At 41.4% G+C, this 16,797-nt stretch overlaps 1 protein-coding gene across 2 annotated transcripts in view; it reads left to right on the forward strand.

The window, feature by feature from the left end:
* DOCK5 (dedicator of cytokinesis 5) overlaps positions 1 to 16,797 on the forward strand; it is a 233,633-nt gene that overhangs the window by 68,283 nt on the left and 148,553 nt on the right. For both annotated transcript variants that reach the window (XM_025394593.1, XM_025394592.1), the window contains exon 3: positions 15,829 to 15,869. In XM_025394593.1, the coding sequence (XP_025250378.1) occupies positions 15,829 to 15,869 (41 nt within the window). The remainder of the gene's footprint in view (positions 1 to 15,828; positions 15,870 to 16,797) is intronic.

Consider the following 16,797-nt stretch of genomic DNA (forward strand, 5'->3'; position numbering starts at 1 on the left):
CTCCCAGAGTGCTGGGATTGCAGGCATGAACCACCATGACCAACCCTAAAATTCCATCTTTAAAAATATGCATGATTCAGGTATAGGCATATATGGAATTTTCTACTGTAGAGTTCAGAACTGTTTCCTGAGTGGTATCTTCATTTAGTTATTCTGGCATGACTAAGTACTTGGAATTACCTATTTGGGCAGCTCCCATGCACCTAAGGAGGCAAACACAGTGAAAGCAAAGATGCTTTTGGGAGTACTCTGGAGGAATGTTCCCAGGAGCTTTTAGCATTGCACAGATTTTGGACTGCAACAGATCTTGGTTGGATCAAGGGGTTGAAACGGGAGCAGAGTCCTTCCATCCCATGCACACACATACCCACTCACAGCTGAGTTCACACCCCGATTGCTGGACCATTCACATTATTTGGTGCATAACCTTTATTTTTTAAAAAATGTGTTAGGTTATCTCCACATAACATCACTGTTGGGCTGGCTAAGCCTCAGTTAAGGATTACTGTAAGGGGAAAGCCTTAGAGGAAGGTTTAAAATTGATTGAGGGCAAATGATCATAAGATGTTTCTCCTCTTGCTTATATCTGGAAAAAAATGTTAAATATATGCCTCTGTTTTGTCTATAGTAATATAAGAGTCATATCTTTAAAAGCATATATTAATGAAAGAATTCGGAATACTAAATAAATGGAAGCCGTTCCATGTTCATGGGTAGGGAGACTCAATGTCAAAGTGTCAGTTCTTCTGAAGTTGATTTATAGATTCAGTGCAATCCCAATTAAAATCTCAGACAGTTATTTTGTTGGTATTGACAGATAGAGTCTAAAGTTATGTGGAGAGGCAAAGGACTCAGAACAACCAACATGAAGTTGAAGAACAAAGTCGGAGGACTGACACTACCTGATTTCACAAACTTACTATAAAGCTGTAGTAATCAAAACTGTGGTTTTGGCAGAACACTAGACAAACAGATCTCTGAACAGAATAGAGAGCTCACAAATAGGCCCACACAAATAGAGTCAGCTGACCTTTGACAAAGGAACAAAGGCAATACAATAGAGAAAAGATAGTCTTTTTAACAAATCGTGCTGGAACAACCTGACAACCACACTCCGAAATAAGAATTTAGACACAGACCTTTCACCCTTGACAAAGAATAAGTCAAAATGAATTCTAGACCTAAATGTAAAATATAAAGGTATAAAACTCTTAGCATATAATAACATGGAGAAATATAAATGACTTTGGATATGGGGGTAACTTTTAGATATAACACTGAAGACACAGTTATATGAAAGAAATAAGTGATAAACTGGACTTTATTAAAATTTAAAACTTATGCTCTGCAAAAGATAATGTCAAGAGAATGAGAAGTTAAGCCACAGTTTGGGAGAAAATCTTTGTAAAAGAGAAATTTGAGGCCGGGCACGGTGGCTCACGCCTGTAATCCAAGCACTTTGGGAGGCCGAGGCGTGTGGATCATGAGGTCAAGAGATAGAGACCGTCCTGGCCAGCATGGTGAAACCCCATATCTACTAAAAGTACCAAAACTTATCCAGGCGTGGTGGCAGGCGCCTATAGTCCCAGCTACTTGGGAGGCTGAGGCAGGAGAATTGCTTGAACCCAGGAGGCGAAGGTTACAGTGAGCCGAGATCGCGCCACTGCACTCCAGCCTGGCAACAAAGTGAGACTCCATCTCAAAAAAAAAAAAGACATTTGATAAAGGACTATTATCTAAAACATGTAAAGAGCTTTAAAACCCAACAATAAGAAAACAACCCACTTAAAACATGGGCAAAGACCTTCAGAGAAACCTCACCAAGGAAGATATATATCCACATGACATGTAAGTTGTGAAAAGATATTCAGCATCGTATATCATTAGTGAATTGAAAATTAAAGCAATGAGATACTACTATGCACCTATTAAAACGGCCAAACTCCAGAACACTGACAACACCAGATGCTGACAAGGATGTGGAGCGACAGGAACTCTCATTCATTGCTGATGGGAATGTAAAATGGTACAGCCACTTTGGGAGACAGTTTGTTAGCGTCTTAGAAAGCTAAACACACTCTTATCACACGATGCAGCGATTTCTGTCCTTAGAATTTACCCAAAGGAGTTGAAAACTTATACCCACACAAAAGCATGCACATAGATGTTTGCAGCAGCTTTATTCATAATTGCCAAAATGTGGGAGTAAACAAGATGTCCTTCAGTAGGTGAATGGATAAACAAAGCGGTGCATCCAGACAATGGAATATTATTCAGCGCTAAAAGGAAATGAGTTGTCAAGCCATGAAAAGACATAGCTATGCATGTTACTAAGTAAAAAGAGTCAATCCATATGACTCCAGCTATATGACATTCTGGATAAGGAAAAACTATGGAGATGGTAAAAAGATTCGTGGTTGCCAGGGGTTAGAGGGAAGGAGGGATGAACAGGTAGAGCACGGAGAATTTTTAGGGCAGTAAATCTACTCTGTATGATACTGTAATGGTGGAATCATGTCATTATACATTTGTCCATACCCACAGAACGTACAACACCAACGGTGGACCCCAATGTAACCTATGGACTTTGGGTGATAATAATGTGTCAGTGTAGGTTTGATTGTAACAAATGTACCACTCTGGTGGGGTATGTTGATAGCAGGGATGTCTTGTCAGGATACAAGAGGTATATGATAACTTTCTGTACCTTCTGCTCAGTTTTGCTGTGGACCTAAAATTAAAGGCTACTAAAAAATTTTAAGCATATAAGGAGACTTCTGCGTCATAAATATTAACTCTGTGCTTCAGTACACCCATTCTGTTTCACCCGTGGAGCTGAATGATTCAACAGAAATGGTCATAATAGCAGGAAACAGACTGCCTAAAAAACTTGTGTTTTATTGAGGGGTCTTAGAAACCCATGAAAACTTCACTTCTCTTCCTTGCCTCATCTCCGTGTATAATTCAGGCTACAAGTAAGAATGGACAAGGCAACACAGGAAGGTTTCTTGTTACAGAAAGATTCTTAGTCTTACAATTATGTTCTGTGTATCTGTTCCTAATGTTTGTCAGGCAACCAAGAATATTAAATATGTGTGTGTGTGTGTTTAATTTTGGCGTAGGAATATAGGATTTTAAACAACTGTATCTATCAATTTGGTTAATCTTCTAAATGGCAGGAACAATGAGTATTACGTTACTAACCTTGAATACTTGTTTAGTTTTCACCAATGCCAGTTTAAGAATCTGTGACAGTCTGGGCGCAATGGCTCAAGCCTGTAATCCCAACACTCTGGGAGACTGAGGCGAATGGATCACTTGAGGTTAGGAGTTCAAGACCAGTCTGACCAACATGGCGAAAACTCCTCTCTACTAAAAATACAAAAATTAGCTAGGCATGGTGGCATGTGCCTGTAATCCTAGCTACTCGGGAGACTGAGGCAAGAGAATCACATGAACCTGGGAGGCAGAGGTTGCAGTGAGCCAGTATTGCACCACAGCTCTGCAGCCTGGTCGACAGAGCAAATCTCCATCTCAAAAAAAAAAAAAAAAAAAAAAAAAAAGAATCTGTTATAGTTAGAATGGAAAGATACAAAGGGTGAAATTTTTTTTTCTTAGTGTCACTTTCATTGCTGACACTAAATGTTTAATCAGGCCTTAGATAACCAATTTTGGTAACTTTTGAGTTCGGCCCCATTTGGTCTCTGCCAAGGCCCTGGTTACTCAGTGCCGTGTTTCTCGATGATTCTAGCCACAGTCTTAGGGTTTTCCTATCCCTCAAATTGTTTCTTCTTGGCTTTTTTTTGGTCCTCTTTCTTTTAAAGTCATCTTTTCTACCATTTTTTTTGGAGTAGGGAAGTTATGTTGGAAAATAAAATTATGTCTTCATATCAGGTACTACAGTCTGGATACCCCTAGCATGGTATCCTAGCTGTTTTGTGTGTCTCAGCTTTGGTTGTTGGAGGTAATTTAAGTAGTTGAGAGAGGTTCTACTCTTTTTGAGGAGCACAAACACATTCTTCAAAAAGTAAGTAAAAAAGAACTCCAAATAGAGCCCCCCACAGTCAGCAGCACGGGGACCAGAAGACAGCCCTGAGCACTGCAGATGATCTCTGAACTGTGCCATTGGGTGCCTTCCGTGTCTGACATTTTACATCCCCGTCTATGCCAGACATCAAGCTAAGGCCTTCCATGTACTGCCTCTCAGTTCTTACAATCCTGGGAGACGAGAGTTATTGATGCTCTTTTAATCAATGTGGAGATTTAGGTTAAGAAACTTGAAGAAATCCACACAGCTATTAAATGGCAGAGCTGTGATTCCCACCGGGGTCCTGTGTAATCCTAGTATATTGTTCTTTCCACAAGATGCAGCCCTTCCGCAAATGACGTTTACACTTTGGACATGGCATAAAGTTTTCCAAAGGGGATACGATTGTTTTGCTTTTGAAACAGCCACCTGAAAAGTTCAGCCGCATCCCAAATGTGTCTGTATTGCAGTGAGCTCTTCCTGAACTTAGCTCCCCTCCGCGGCTCTTAGCACACAAACCTGCCACTTTTACCCGGCGCTCTCCTCACTGTCCTGGAGAGGGATCAGGGATTGGGGTTATACTGTCATACTCCTCGAGGTCCCATTGCCTCTAGCATCACTCTTTATAAAAAGTGGACCTCATCTTGGTTGGTTAATTGTACCTCTTTCTTGTTCATCTTTCAAACTCATCCTGATGATAACAAAAGCAACGTAAGAGTGAGTTGCAGCAAATTCATGGCTCGTCCTGATCAAACCGCATGCTACCTCCTATCATCTCAGCTTTCTTGACTGGTTGGATAAGTTAGAAAAATGCATCACAGAAGAGGAAAGTCAGACTTTTAGCAAGAGGGACTAACCACTGGCGAGATTACTTTGCTTTAAAAAGGAAAGAAAGAAAAGCCACATCCAGAAAATATAAAGGGAATTGGCCAAAAAGTGGATGATGTTGTCCAGGATACAGGAAGTGTCGTTTCCTTCCTCTCACTGAGCTTCCAGGGCTCTGTGAAAGCACAGAGGTAGGTTTCCTTGTTTTGCAGTGGAAATTTGGATATATCATCTCTCTATTTTGCTGACCGCGATTTGGTCCTCCTCCTCGCCCCTCGCTGCCTGGACCAGGTCTCTCCGCTTGTCTCAGAAGGTATTTGTTGGTTGCAAATAGAAATCTCTGCCATCACCCTCTATTATAGGCAACCAGAAGAAACTTTCTTGGTATTCTTTGCTACAGATATTATGGGGTAACAAGATTAAAAATATTGTAATGTTTTTGTGGAAGGAAACTTAAGAGATTGAAACCGTAAGAACTTAAAATTGACAATGGAAAAAATGGAGTTCCCCGGAGCTGGTTGTTGTGGAGTTAGGATGAAGAACCAGGCCTTTTGGTGTCAGACAAGTTCTCTTTATAAAGAAGCAGTGGCTCTTCTATTCTGGACATTCTGGCCTCATGGGCAGGGTGCTTTAACCCTGCCTGTCTCTACCCACCGGGCATGGGATCCCAGGAGAACAAAGAAGGGTCACTCAGACCCTGCTGCCCAAGTGTGTCTTGTGGGTGCAGGTTTCATTTCAGATTCCTTACAGTAGTCTATTCTATACCTAGCCAGTGGCTCAAGAACACCCGCCTTTCTCATTGTTATATTCATCAGATGTTTACTCAGTGCCTACTGCATGCCAGGCACTGCGAAGGACAGTTCTTTGTTTTGATCATTAAAAAAGTTAAATAGACCAGGCACGGTGGCTCACGCCTGTAATCCCAGCACTTTGGGAGGCTGAGGTGAGCAGATCACTTGAGGTCAAGAGTTCAAGACCAGCCTGGCCAATATGGTGAAATCCTGTCTCTACTAAAAATACAAAAATTACTTGGGCATGGTGGTGCATGCCTGTAATCCCAGCTACTTGGGATGCTGAGGCAGGAGAATTGCTTGAGCCTGGGGGGCAGAGGTTGCAGTGAGCCGAAATTGTGCCACTGTACTCCAGTGTGGGCAACAGAGCAAGACTCTGCCTCAAAGAATGAATAAATGAATGAATGCGTGAATGAATAAATAAAGTCAGAAGCCTTATCTCCTGCTTTTTCACTTAGATGGTGTGCCTATGCGTGTGTGTTTTATACTGATAGAATTCCATGGCGAAGCCCACCTGACCTGAGTGGTGGTGCATTGAGAAAGTGTCCTGTCTACTGTGCCCCAGCAGGGCCATGGGCCAGCTTGGTATAAGGGAAAGCAATGAGCTGGCAGGTAGGAGGCCTGTGTTTGTATCCCCAGCTTAGGTGGTAAATGGCTGGGAGATATGGGACAAGCCTTTTCAGTTCCTTAACTATGTTTTCTTTATTTAATTTATTTATTTACTTTTTATTTTATTTTTTAATAAAATAATTTTTATTATTTTTAAGAGGCAGTCTTGCTCTATTGCCTAGGCTGGAACACAGTGGCACCATCATGGCTTACTGCAGCCTCAACCTCTTGAGCTCAAGTGATCCTCCTGCCTCAGCCTGCTGAGTAGTTGGGACTACAGGCATGTACCACCATGCTTGGCTGATTTAAATTTTTTTTTTTTTTTTTTTAAGAGAAAAGGTCTCACTGTGTTGCCCAGGCTGGTCTTGAACTCCTGACTTCAAGCAATCCTCCTGCCTTGGCCTCCCAAAGTGTTGGGATTACAGGTGTGAGCCCTGCACCTGCCCTCCTTTGCTTTAAGTAAGGTTGTTATTTTTCAGTGATTTCTGAGTTCCCTCCAATATCTGGCGTTCTCAAATCCACAAAATTGAGCTCAGATAATTAACCTGGAAAACTCATTTGTCTCACCAAGAAGTATGAAAGAATAGAATCATCTTTTACCATCTTTGCATCCCTTGACTTTCTGCCTTTGAACTTATTTTCAAAAGTCCCAGTGAGATGCATGTGGAGTGTGGACATCGTGAGACCTGAGGCTCGGGAAGGCGGTGAGTGTGCTGCTCACAGGCAGTGGTGCAGCCACTATCTGTCTGTAAGGAAGGATTTTAGACCCAGCCCTTTGTCTGTCCTGTGACGAGTTTGCACCCAGCTGTTTCTGCTCACTGGCTTCCCAAGAGACAGCCAGCTTTTATTGGAAGGACAACTCACTGGGGATGGGAGGACAGGCTATGCCCATGGAAACCTGACAAGTTTACCTGGCCTGCAGGGGATGGAGCCTTTGACCTTGGCCCCATTAACTGTGTTTTATCCAGCAACCTACCAGACCAGCAACACTTAAGGGAAAAACAACAGGATTTAGCACCTGCTCCTTCTCTGGGACCACCGCCCCCCTTGCCCCCACCCCCGGCAAACACACACACACACACACACAATGCAGGTGTATAGAGACATAGCTCCTTGTGTCCTTCATAATTACCTTTAATTCCTAAGAGGTTAAAAATAATTTGTTCATCTTTTATGTGTGTACGTGGGATAAAACTAATTTGTCTTGTGATCAGAAAGTAGGGAGAGATTTTATAAAACACTCCATAATTCCAGCATCTAAATGATGCTTTCCTTGTTGGGAAATCATGAGTACCTCTCAGTAATTGCTTCTGAGTTTTCAGCATATTCATGACTTTCTCTTTTGTGTGCCAGAGTCTACAGGCATTACCATTAAAAGTCCTTTTGTATTTAGTTATTTGTTTACAGATATGTTTCCTTCCTCTTTGAAGACAATGTCTGGCACACTGGTGTTCAATAAGTGTTTTCATGTATAATGAATGAATGGACCACTTTAGTAATGTAAGTCCTCAGCCTAAATGCACATCCTCAGAGAGAGAGAATTTTCTTGCCTGCCTCCCTCCCTCCCTCCCTCCCTCCCGTCCTTCCTTCCTTCGTTCCTTCCTTCCTTTCTCTCTCTGTCTCTCTCTCACTCGCTCTCTCTCTTTTTGTCCTTCTGTCTGTCTTTCTTGACAGGATCTCACTCTGTTGCCCAGGCTAGAGTGCAGTGGTGCAATCATAGCTGACTGCAGCCTCCAACTTCTGGGCTCAAGGGATCCTCTGACCTTGGCTTCCCTAGTAGCTAGGACTATGAGTGTGCGCCACCTCACCTGGCTAGTTATTTTATTTTTAGTTTTTTGTAGAGTCAGGGTTTTGGCTATGTTGCCCAGGCTGGTCTCCCACCTCAGCCTCCCAAAGTGCTGGAATTATAGATGTGAGCCACCACGCCCAGAGAGAATTTTCTAACCATGTTTTCTAAAGTAGCTTCATTCTCAGGAGTTGGCCTTTCCCAGGTTAGCCTCTTTTATTCCTTCGTAACTTTTAGCCCTATATGAAATTACTTTTCTTGTTTATATGCTTGTGTGTTTACACATATATTTTTTTCTTTCCATTATTAAGTAAGATTTAGGACATGGAGACATTGAGTACCCTGCTTTCCTAACATCTGTAACTAATTGTTCACTGGAGAAATGAATCTCCAATCTGCAGTTGAACTTCTGGAAATAGCAAAACTTGTTCAGAATGAATTTTGGAGCATGCAGTAGTAATTAAGATGAATAATGTCTTTGGGAAGACATAATACCACGTAAAGTAATGGAGAAATAGTTCTGTGCTTTTTCACACATGACTCAAACTTGTTTCAGAGACATTTCCAAACAAAAATATTCAATCATATTTCAGCAATGCAATTCTGTGTTACTTTGAGGTGGTTACTTTATAGACTAATATTCACTTGACAGTGTCAATTTTTACATTTAAAAAAATTGCAGTAAAATTTATATGCAACACAGTGCACTCAGGTTTACAGTTCAGTGTGTTTTATGAAATGAATGCAGCTTGTATACCTAAACATTCTGATCAAGATAAAACACATTTCCCTCACCCCAGAAAATTCCTTGGTGTCTTTATCCACACAGTTCCCATCCTCAGTAAACAGCCACCAATCTGGTTTAGATCACTACGAGTTAGTTTTACCTGTGAGTCAATGTCATATCAGTGGAATTAGATGTGTCTTTTGTGTTTGGTCTCTTTCACTTATTGTAATGGTTTTTAGGTTCATCCATGATGTTGCACATCCATAGTTTATTCCTGTGTATTGCCAAATATAAATATATTACATATTATATATGATAGTAAATAGTATAGTATGTACATATAACACTGTTGATACTCCCATTGATGTACATTTCTTTTTTATTTTTTTTATTTTTTATTTTATTTTATTTTGTTTTTGAGACGGAGTCTCGCTCTGTTGTCCAGGCTGGAGTGCAGTGGCCAGATCTCAGCTCACTGCAAGCTCCGCCTCCCGGGTTTACGCCATTCTCCTGCCTCAGCCTCCCAAGTAGCTGGGACTACAGGCGCCCGCCACCTCGCCCGGCTAGTTTTTTGTATTTTTTAGTAGAGACGGGGTTTCACCGTGTTAGCCAGGATGGTCTCGATCTCCTGACCTCGTGATCCACCCGTCTCGGCCTCCCAAAGTGCTGGGATTACAGGCTTGAGCCACCGCGCCCGGCTGATGTACATTTCGATGGGTTCCAGCTTTTGACTGTTAAAAATAAAGCATTCATAAACATTCTTATAAAGCATCAGAGTGAGGATGTGGCCAGGTCATAGGATAAGTGTAAGTTTAACTTTATAAGAAACCACCAGCAATGGAAGCGTGTTCCAATTGCTCCATCTCCTTACCAGTGATTGGCGCAGTCAATCTTTTTACCTTTAGCCATTCCAGTGGGTGGATAGTATCTCACTGTGTCTTTTTTTTAGAGTTATAATTTGCATGGAGTAAAATTCACCCTTTTTAGTGTAAAATTCTGCAGGTTTTGACAAATACATGCAATCATGAAACACAACCATGGTCAAGCCACAAAGCCATTCTGTCAGACCTGAAGTTCTCCTGTGTCCCTTTTCGGTCATCCCCATGCCACCCTGAGTACTTGGCAACTACTCATCCGTTTTCTATCCCTATAATTTTGCCTTTGCCTAGTTCTGGCCTACCAGGATTTACCAGCTGTATATTTTTTAAATTTTATCAGTCATATATGTTTATAAATTTAAACATCATAACCATTTCTACAAGGTTTATAATGAAAAACAGGAGACCCTTTTTAACTCCTCTCGAATTCTGAGGAGTTTCAGCTTTTTCAGAAGTCTTTCAACTCTTTCAGCCAATTTTGTGGCATAAATCTCTTCATTTCTAAATTCATTTCTTACTGTGGAAGATAAGGATTTCACTCTTCTGTATACCCCACCATACAGATACCTATTAATCCCTCTTAGAAAAGCAAATATAGATATAATTTTTTTTTTTTTTTTTTTTGAGACCGAGTCTCACTCTATCTCCCAGGCTGGAGTGCAGCGGCATGATCTCAGCTCACTGCAACCCCTACCTCCAGGTTCAAGCGATTCTCCTGCCTCTGCCTCCTGAGTTTTTTTTTTAAAACACTTAGGATTTGGGTTATCATAGCTATGTAGTGTAAGCAGCAGAGGCAGTGGGATTTACCTTGATTACATTTCCTTTCTTGAATAATATGTTTTTCTAGAGCTAATTCCTTTTTTTCTTCATTCTCTGTGAATGTACCTCTATTTCATACTCAAGGTTGCTGACAGAATTGTTGCCTGCCTTTTAATATGTTCAGGCAGATAAGATCATTTCTCAGTTCCTTTTTTTTCTTGGATTCGTTCCTCATGGGACCGTCTGTCCTCCTCCCTAGTTTGGGACTGGTTGCACTTTCCTAGTGACATAGCTCTTTTTCTGAGAGCTCCCTTTATCATCTGTCCTGGGGACAGAAAAATAGGAACTAACTAGGTAATTCAACTAGGGGTAGTATGCATTTGTGTAATTGCAGATTAATACCTGTTCATTTTGACTGATCCACGTGTATAAAAAGTCATGAATTCACATGGATGCCTTCAATCCCAATCCGGCAGCACAGGGGTCATTCGAAATTTTTCCCTTCTGGGGCTTATAGCTCCATTCTATAATAGTAAGAAACCTAGCTTCCCATATTTTTAATAGACTTAGCTATTTGATCAGTTTCCTTGTATGTAACTGATCACTCATCCTCATTAGCATGCTGTCTCCCATGGGAACACCCCCCTCACCCCGTTTTTGCTCTGATATCCAAGGCCAGTGCACCACCCCCAAGTCCTGTGTGCGGATACCCCCTCGCCTCACTTAGGCTCTGACACCCCGTTTGCTCCCTTACATGGATGCCCAGCTCGTTCCCCCGGGGCTCTGACATGCCAAGCCAGTCTGGACCCCTCTGCGGATGTGCAGCCCTCCCCCATGGCAAATGCCCAAGTCACTCTGCTCCTCCCCATGGCTCAGGACTCAGCTGCCCAGGAGGGAGAGCAGAAGGGCCAGGATCCATCTCCTGATTCTGTCCTGATTCCCATTCCGCAAGTTTTTCCTTTCTTCAATCTTCGTATACCAACGACTACCGTCCTCCTATTTGCTTAAGCCCAAGATACAAATACCTTTGAGAATTTGCCTTTACTCCCCCATTCATGGCCACCCACAGCAAAGTCATGAGCAACGCCTGTTGATTCATATATATCATGTGCCTGGGTATGGTGGCTCACCCTTATAATCCTAGCACTTTGGGAGGTCTAGGCAGGCAAACCGCTTGAGTCCAGGAGTCCGAGACCAGCCTGACAACATGGGGAGATGCCCTCTCTATAAAAAGTAGCTGGGTGTGGTGGCATGCGCCTGTAGTCCCAGCTACCAGGGGTCGGGGGTGGGTGATGAGGTGGAATCCATTGAGCCAGGGTGGCGAAGGTTGCAGTGAGCCATGATTGCGCCACTGCACTCCAGTCTGGGTGACAGAGTGAGATCCTGCCACAAGAGAAAAACAAAAAAAATAAACCTCACAAATATATATATCCTGCTTTTTTTTTCATCTCTCCTCCTCTCCGCTGCACCCACCACTCCCCTTTGGTGTTCCTCTTTCTACTACACCTCACATCCCACAATCCATTCCCATATAGCAGCAAGGATGCTCTTTTAAAAGCCTAAGGCAGCCAGGCACAGTGGCTCACGCCTATAATCCCAGCACTTTGGGAGGCCGAGGCAGGTGGATCAATGGAGGTCAGGAGTTCAAGACCAGTCTGGCCAACATGGTGGAACCCTGTCTCTACTTAAAATACAAGAAATTAGCTGGGCATGGCGGCACAGCTCTGTAATCCCAGCTACTGAGGAGGATGAAGTGTGAGAATTGCTTGAAGCTGGGAGGAGGAGGTTGCAGTGAGCCAAGATTGCACCACTGTACTCCAGCCTGGGCGACAGAGCAGGACTGTCTCAAAAAAAAAAAAAAGAAAAGAAAAGAAAAGAAGCATAAGGCATGATGACGTTTGAAACCCTCCAATGCTTCCTGCTGTACTTAGAATAAAACTTGAATTTCTCCATGGCATATAATACCTATGTCTGGTAATTAATCTTGGCTACACATTAGCATCACCGGGGGACCTTTTCAGAAGCATTAAGTCTGGGCCTCACCCAGTCCAGTTAAATCAGAGTATTTGGTGGTGTGGCCCAGGCATCAGTATTTGTAAAAGTTCCTGGTGGATCTCATCGGTGCCCAGGGTTGAGAACTAGGCCTCCTCTGACTACCTTCTTATTGCCTCTCCCCATCTCAGTCTCTTGCGCTGAACTCTGGCCATGCCATTTTTCTTCTGTCTTTGAATTTCAGGCTTACTCTTGCCTCACAGCTTCCTCGCTTGATTTGTTTCTGTCTGGAAGTTTTTTTGCCCAGATCTGTTAATGGCTCATTCCCTTTAGCTTCTTAGAGTAATCTGTCCTCAGTCACCATATTTAAAATAAATGTGCCATGTTACCAACCATTCTCTGCCATGTTACTTTCCTTGAGCACTTCTTCCTCTTCGCACTGTCGTTATCTCAGCTCATCCTACTTGTGTATATTTTTAACATTAGAGTGTAATAATCTTCATGTGAACTCTTGCTTTCCACTACATCCTGGTTCTTGATTAGTGCTTAATGAAGATTTGTAGAATGACTGCATGTAATGAGGAGAAGAATCAGGTAAGGGATCTGTTGGGCAGAAAGTATGCATGCAGCAGCCAGAGAGACATTTGGATCGGTGAAGTGAAATGGAACAGATGAGAGTCCTGCCTCATGGAGATTACTTGAGAAGCCAGATATAAAGTAAATAGTTTTGACAGTGGAATTAGCAACTCTCTGTTATTTTCAATTGGAGAGGCCAGATTTTTATTCTGGATTAGAGCAATCCCAAGAAAACAGAAATGACTTGTGAGCCTCCTGAAAGAGCAACCCTCAGCCTAGAATAAGTTGGTGTTCGCCATGGTTGCCATGAACTTGCTTTTTGCAACTGTTACTTCCCCTAAATGTAGACAAGAGTAGCCCTCTGGACTCATTGTCCCCTCACCATTCCCTTTATTTTAATAGTGGAATAACTTAAGAAAGCATCTGAGATCCTGGTGACCAGTTCACATCACCCACTGGTTGCAGCTGCCTCTTTGCATTATGCCTTCTTAAGCCTAATAGCAAACTATATTTAATTATGATCATCTTACTGTAAATATGCGGGATTAATTGGAAAACTGGATTCTTGCTTGTATGACAACCCAGGTATGTAATGTGGAAATGAGCGAACATACTCGTGAACTGTTACCATATTCCGTGCAGTTATTAAAATAGAATTTATGGAGTTCTGACAGTATATGCTTAAAGCTGCAGAGGTAGATCTGTTCTCTTATGCGTGATACAAGGAAAATGAACGTTCATGTTTACAAATTCAGCGTGATAATTTTGTGCCTTTAGATAGGGCTTATACACACACCACAATTTTAGAGAAGACATAGGAGATTTAAAAAAAAAAAAAAGTTTTTTCAACAGTGACAGGCTTAGGAAGCATAGCTCCGTGATGAATGGCTGTGCAAAATACTGTTTACAAAAGTACAGATAAATTCTACTTTGAAAGTGGAATGACGTTTGTATTGTGACAGCTTGGCTTTATAGGGCACAGAACTACGAAAACTACTTGGAAAAGATGAATATCTTGTTTCTCAGCCTGCTCCCCTCGCACTCCACTCTTGTCCCAGGGCAAATTCGAAGCCATTTAGTCATGCAAAAGCCCATTTTCACGTTTTCACACAACCAAGCAAGTATATACACATTGGTACAGACCTTGAGACCTGGGGAGCAATGCTTAGCTCAGTATCCTTCTTATTCCTGAATCTCTTAAACTTGGGATCATAAATCGGTGGAAGTGTTTCCTGTTTAGATATCTTTTTCTCAGCCATGTGCCTCGATGCAAGCCACAATTCCACAGCATAGTATCCCACGCCTCCCTGTAAAACGCAGCAAATCCTTTCAATGTCTGAATGCCACCGTTTAAAATATTTGTGAAATATTACTTTTACAATAATATTTGCGAAAATATTATTGAATATATGCCCAAAGAAGGTAAATTCAGTTTTCTACTTGTAATATGTACGAAATAGAGTATGTGTCTATTTTCTGGTTGATTTCATGTAGAACAAATTACAAGAGAGTTCTAGGATCCTATTGGCAGATGCCTGGAGTTTTAATTACAGTTTGCATCTACTCACTGTGTGTGTATGGTTACATGTGTGCCATTACTTTTAGTGGCAAAAACCACAATTACTTTTGCACCAACCTAATACCACAGGGTTTACCTGGGTAAGATGACCACACTGATGCTTTAGTTGATGGGCATGGGGAATGAGGGAAATTATCACAGTGAACTTCCAGTAGTAGGTGTTCAGCAAATAGTTAATATAAAAAATCTGTTTAGGGACAGATTAAATTGTATACTCTCTACAAGATTGAGGGTTGGAAAATATGTGTAGGGGTGTGTGCCTTCATTGGAATTTTTTTTTTTTTTTTTTTTTGGAAACGGAGTCTCGCTCTGTCACCTAGGTTACAGTGCAGTGGTGTAATCTCGGCTTACTGCAGCCTCTGCCTCCCAGGTGCAAGGGATTCTCCTGCCTCAGCCTCCTGAGTAGCTGGGATTACAGGCGTGCACCACCATGCCTGGCTAATTTTTATATTTTTAGTGGAGATGGGGTTTCGCCATGTTGGCCAGGCTGGTCTTGAACTCCTGACCTCACGATCCTCCTGCCTCAGCCTCCCAAAGTGCTGGGATTACAGGTGTGAGCCACCGTGCCTGGCCGGAATTTTTAAAAAGAAGTTAAAGCCTCTACCTAAAGCCTCAGCAAGCAAACACATAAGATCTTTTTATGGGGGTTCGGGTCGGGGGGTGTTGCTTTTAGCATTACCAAGAATTGCACACAATTTTGTTTTCTTATTCATTATTTGGATTATTTTTAAAGTGCAAATATTTGTCTCCATGAGATGTGCTAGTTCAATTTAAAATTTTCCCAGAATGGTGGTTCTTAACCTGAGAACTCAGAAGAGTTACAGCAAATATACGTTATTAAAAAAAAATTTTAATAGTATAAGGTGACATGTAGAAAGCATGTATACAATGAAAGTCCATACTTATTCATGCAAAAACATTTATTAAATGACTGTAAGGTATTAGGGTGATAAGAAACGGGCTGTCTTGTTTTTTTTTTTTGGTTTTTTTTTTTTTTTTTTTAGCTGTTCTATTCTTCCTCCAAAAGAGTAGAGATGAGGCTAGGTTCTACGTGAATTTTAAATCCGATTGTTATTAAGAGAATACAGCTCTAAAATTCAGTTAGACTTTTATTGTGTAATAAACTAAAACATTCATCTTCTAACGTACTATCTGTTAATCGTCTCTGTCAATTGTTACTTCCCAGTATTGCTAATAGAACACGAGAGTATATATTGCTAATACCTTTCTGATATCCCAGAAAACATAAAATATTTTATGTTCTCTTTTGCTCTGACAGGTTGGTACAGAGGATATACCCTCCAAAATAAATCTAAAAAGGTATGACTTCTCATCCACTTTTTATTTCATTTGGAATCTATCTGCTAGTTTTGTACTGTGCTATGTGACCCTCTCCTCTGCTCTCTGCTGTCTCTAGACCTAGTTTGCTTTCTCTTTGATGGCTCTTCTCTGAATTTAAAAGCAAATTCTCTGACCTCACTGCCTAAATGTAATAGTGTAAATCCCATTGACTGTATTTCCCACCAGCCAATTCAAGGAGAGAGTCCTGGAAGAATTTTTACTTCCTGTCCCTCAAGTTAAGCAAGTTGGTAACACATTCATTGCTCTAGTGGGATCTCTCTTTCAGGGAGGGGTGGACCCACGCTTCTTCCTTTATCCTTTACTTCCCATGCTACAATTCCAGACTAAAGGATCTCCCCATTTCCGCTTGATCCTTTCCTTCATTGTAAATTGGATAAACAAGAGTGGTTTTCATATTGTGAGCCTCACACCCCAGTAATACATTATGAAATCATTATGGTGGATTATAACCAATTTTTTTCCAAAAAATGAAACCGAAAAGTAGAGAACATGAGATGCAGTGGTAAGTACTGTTTCGTGAAACTTTTATTTTCGGTACATAATTTATTGTTTTTATTATATTTTATGTATTTCATAGGTAACACTGGTTGCCATAAGAAATATATCTCTTACTGTGCAACAAAGGCACAGTTTGAAAAATACTGACCTAAATGGATCCTTTTGCCGGTGCCAAAACTACTAATCGTCAGGCTAAAGAAAATCTATTAATTATGTTAATACCCACCTCAGTTTCTTTTAGGTCTTGTCAGCACTTTTCCTTTGATACTGCTCGCTGGGGCAGCATGACAGGTCAGCACTTCCTTTTGAAAGAGCAGAGTTGATAGGGCCGTATTATTTCACAATTAGTTCACATGCCAAATAGCAAATTAGGAAAGGGATGAGAGAA

The sequence above is a fragment of the Theropithecus gelada genome, chromosome 8 (assembly GCF_003255815.1).
Source record: "Theropithecus gelada isolate Dixy chromosome 8, Tgel_1.0, whole genome shotgun sequence".
Taxonomy (NCBI): Eukaryota; Metazoa; Chordata; class Mammalia; order Primates; family Cercopithecidae; genus Theropithecus; species Theropithecus gelada.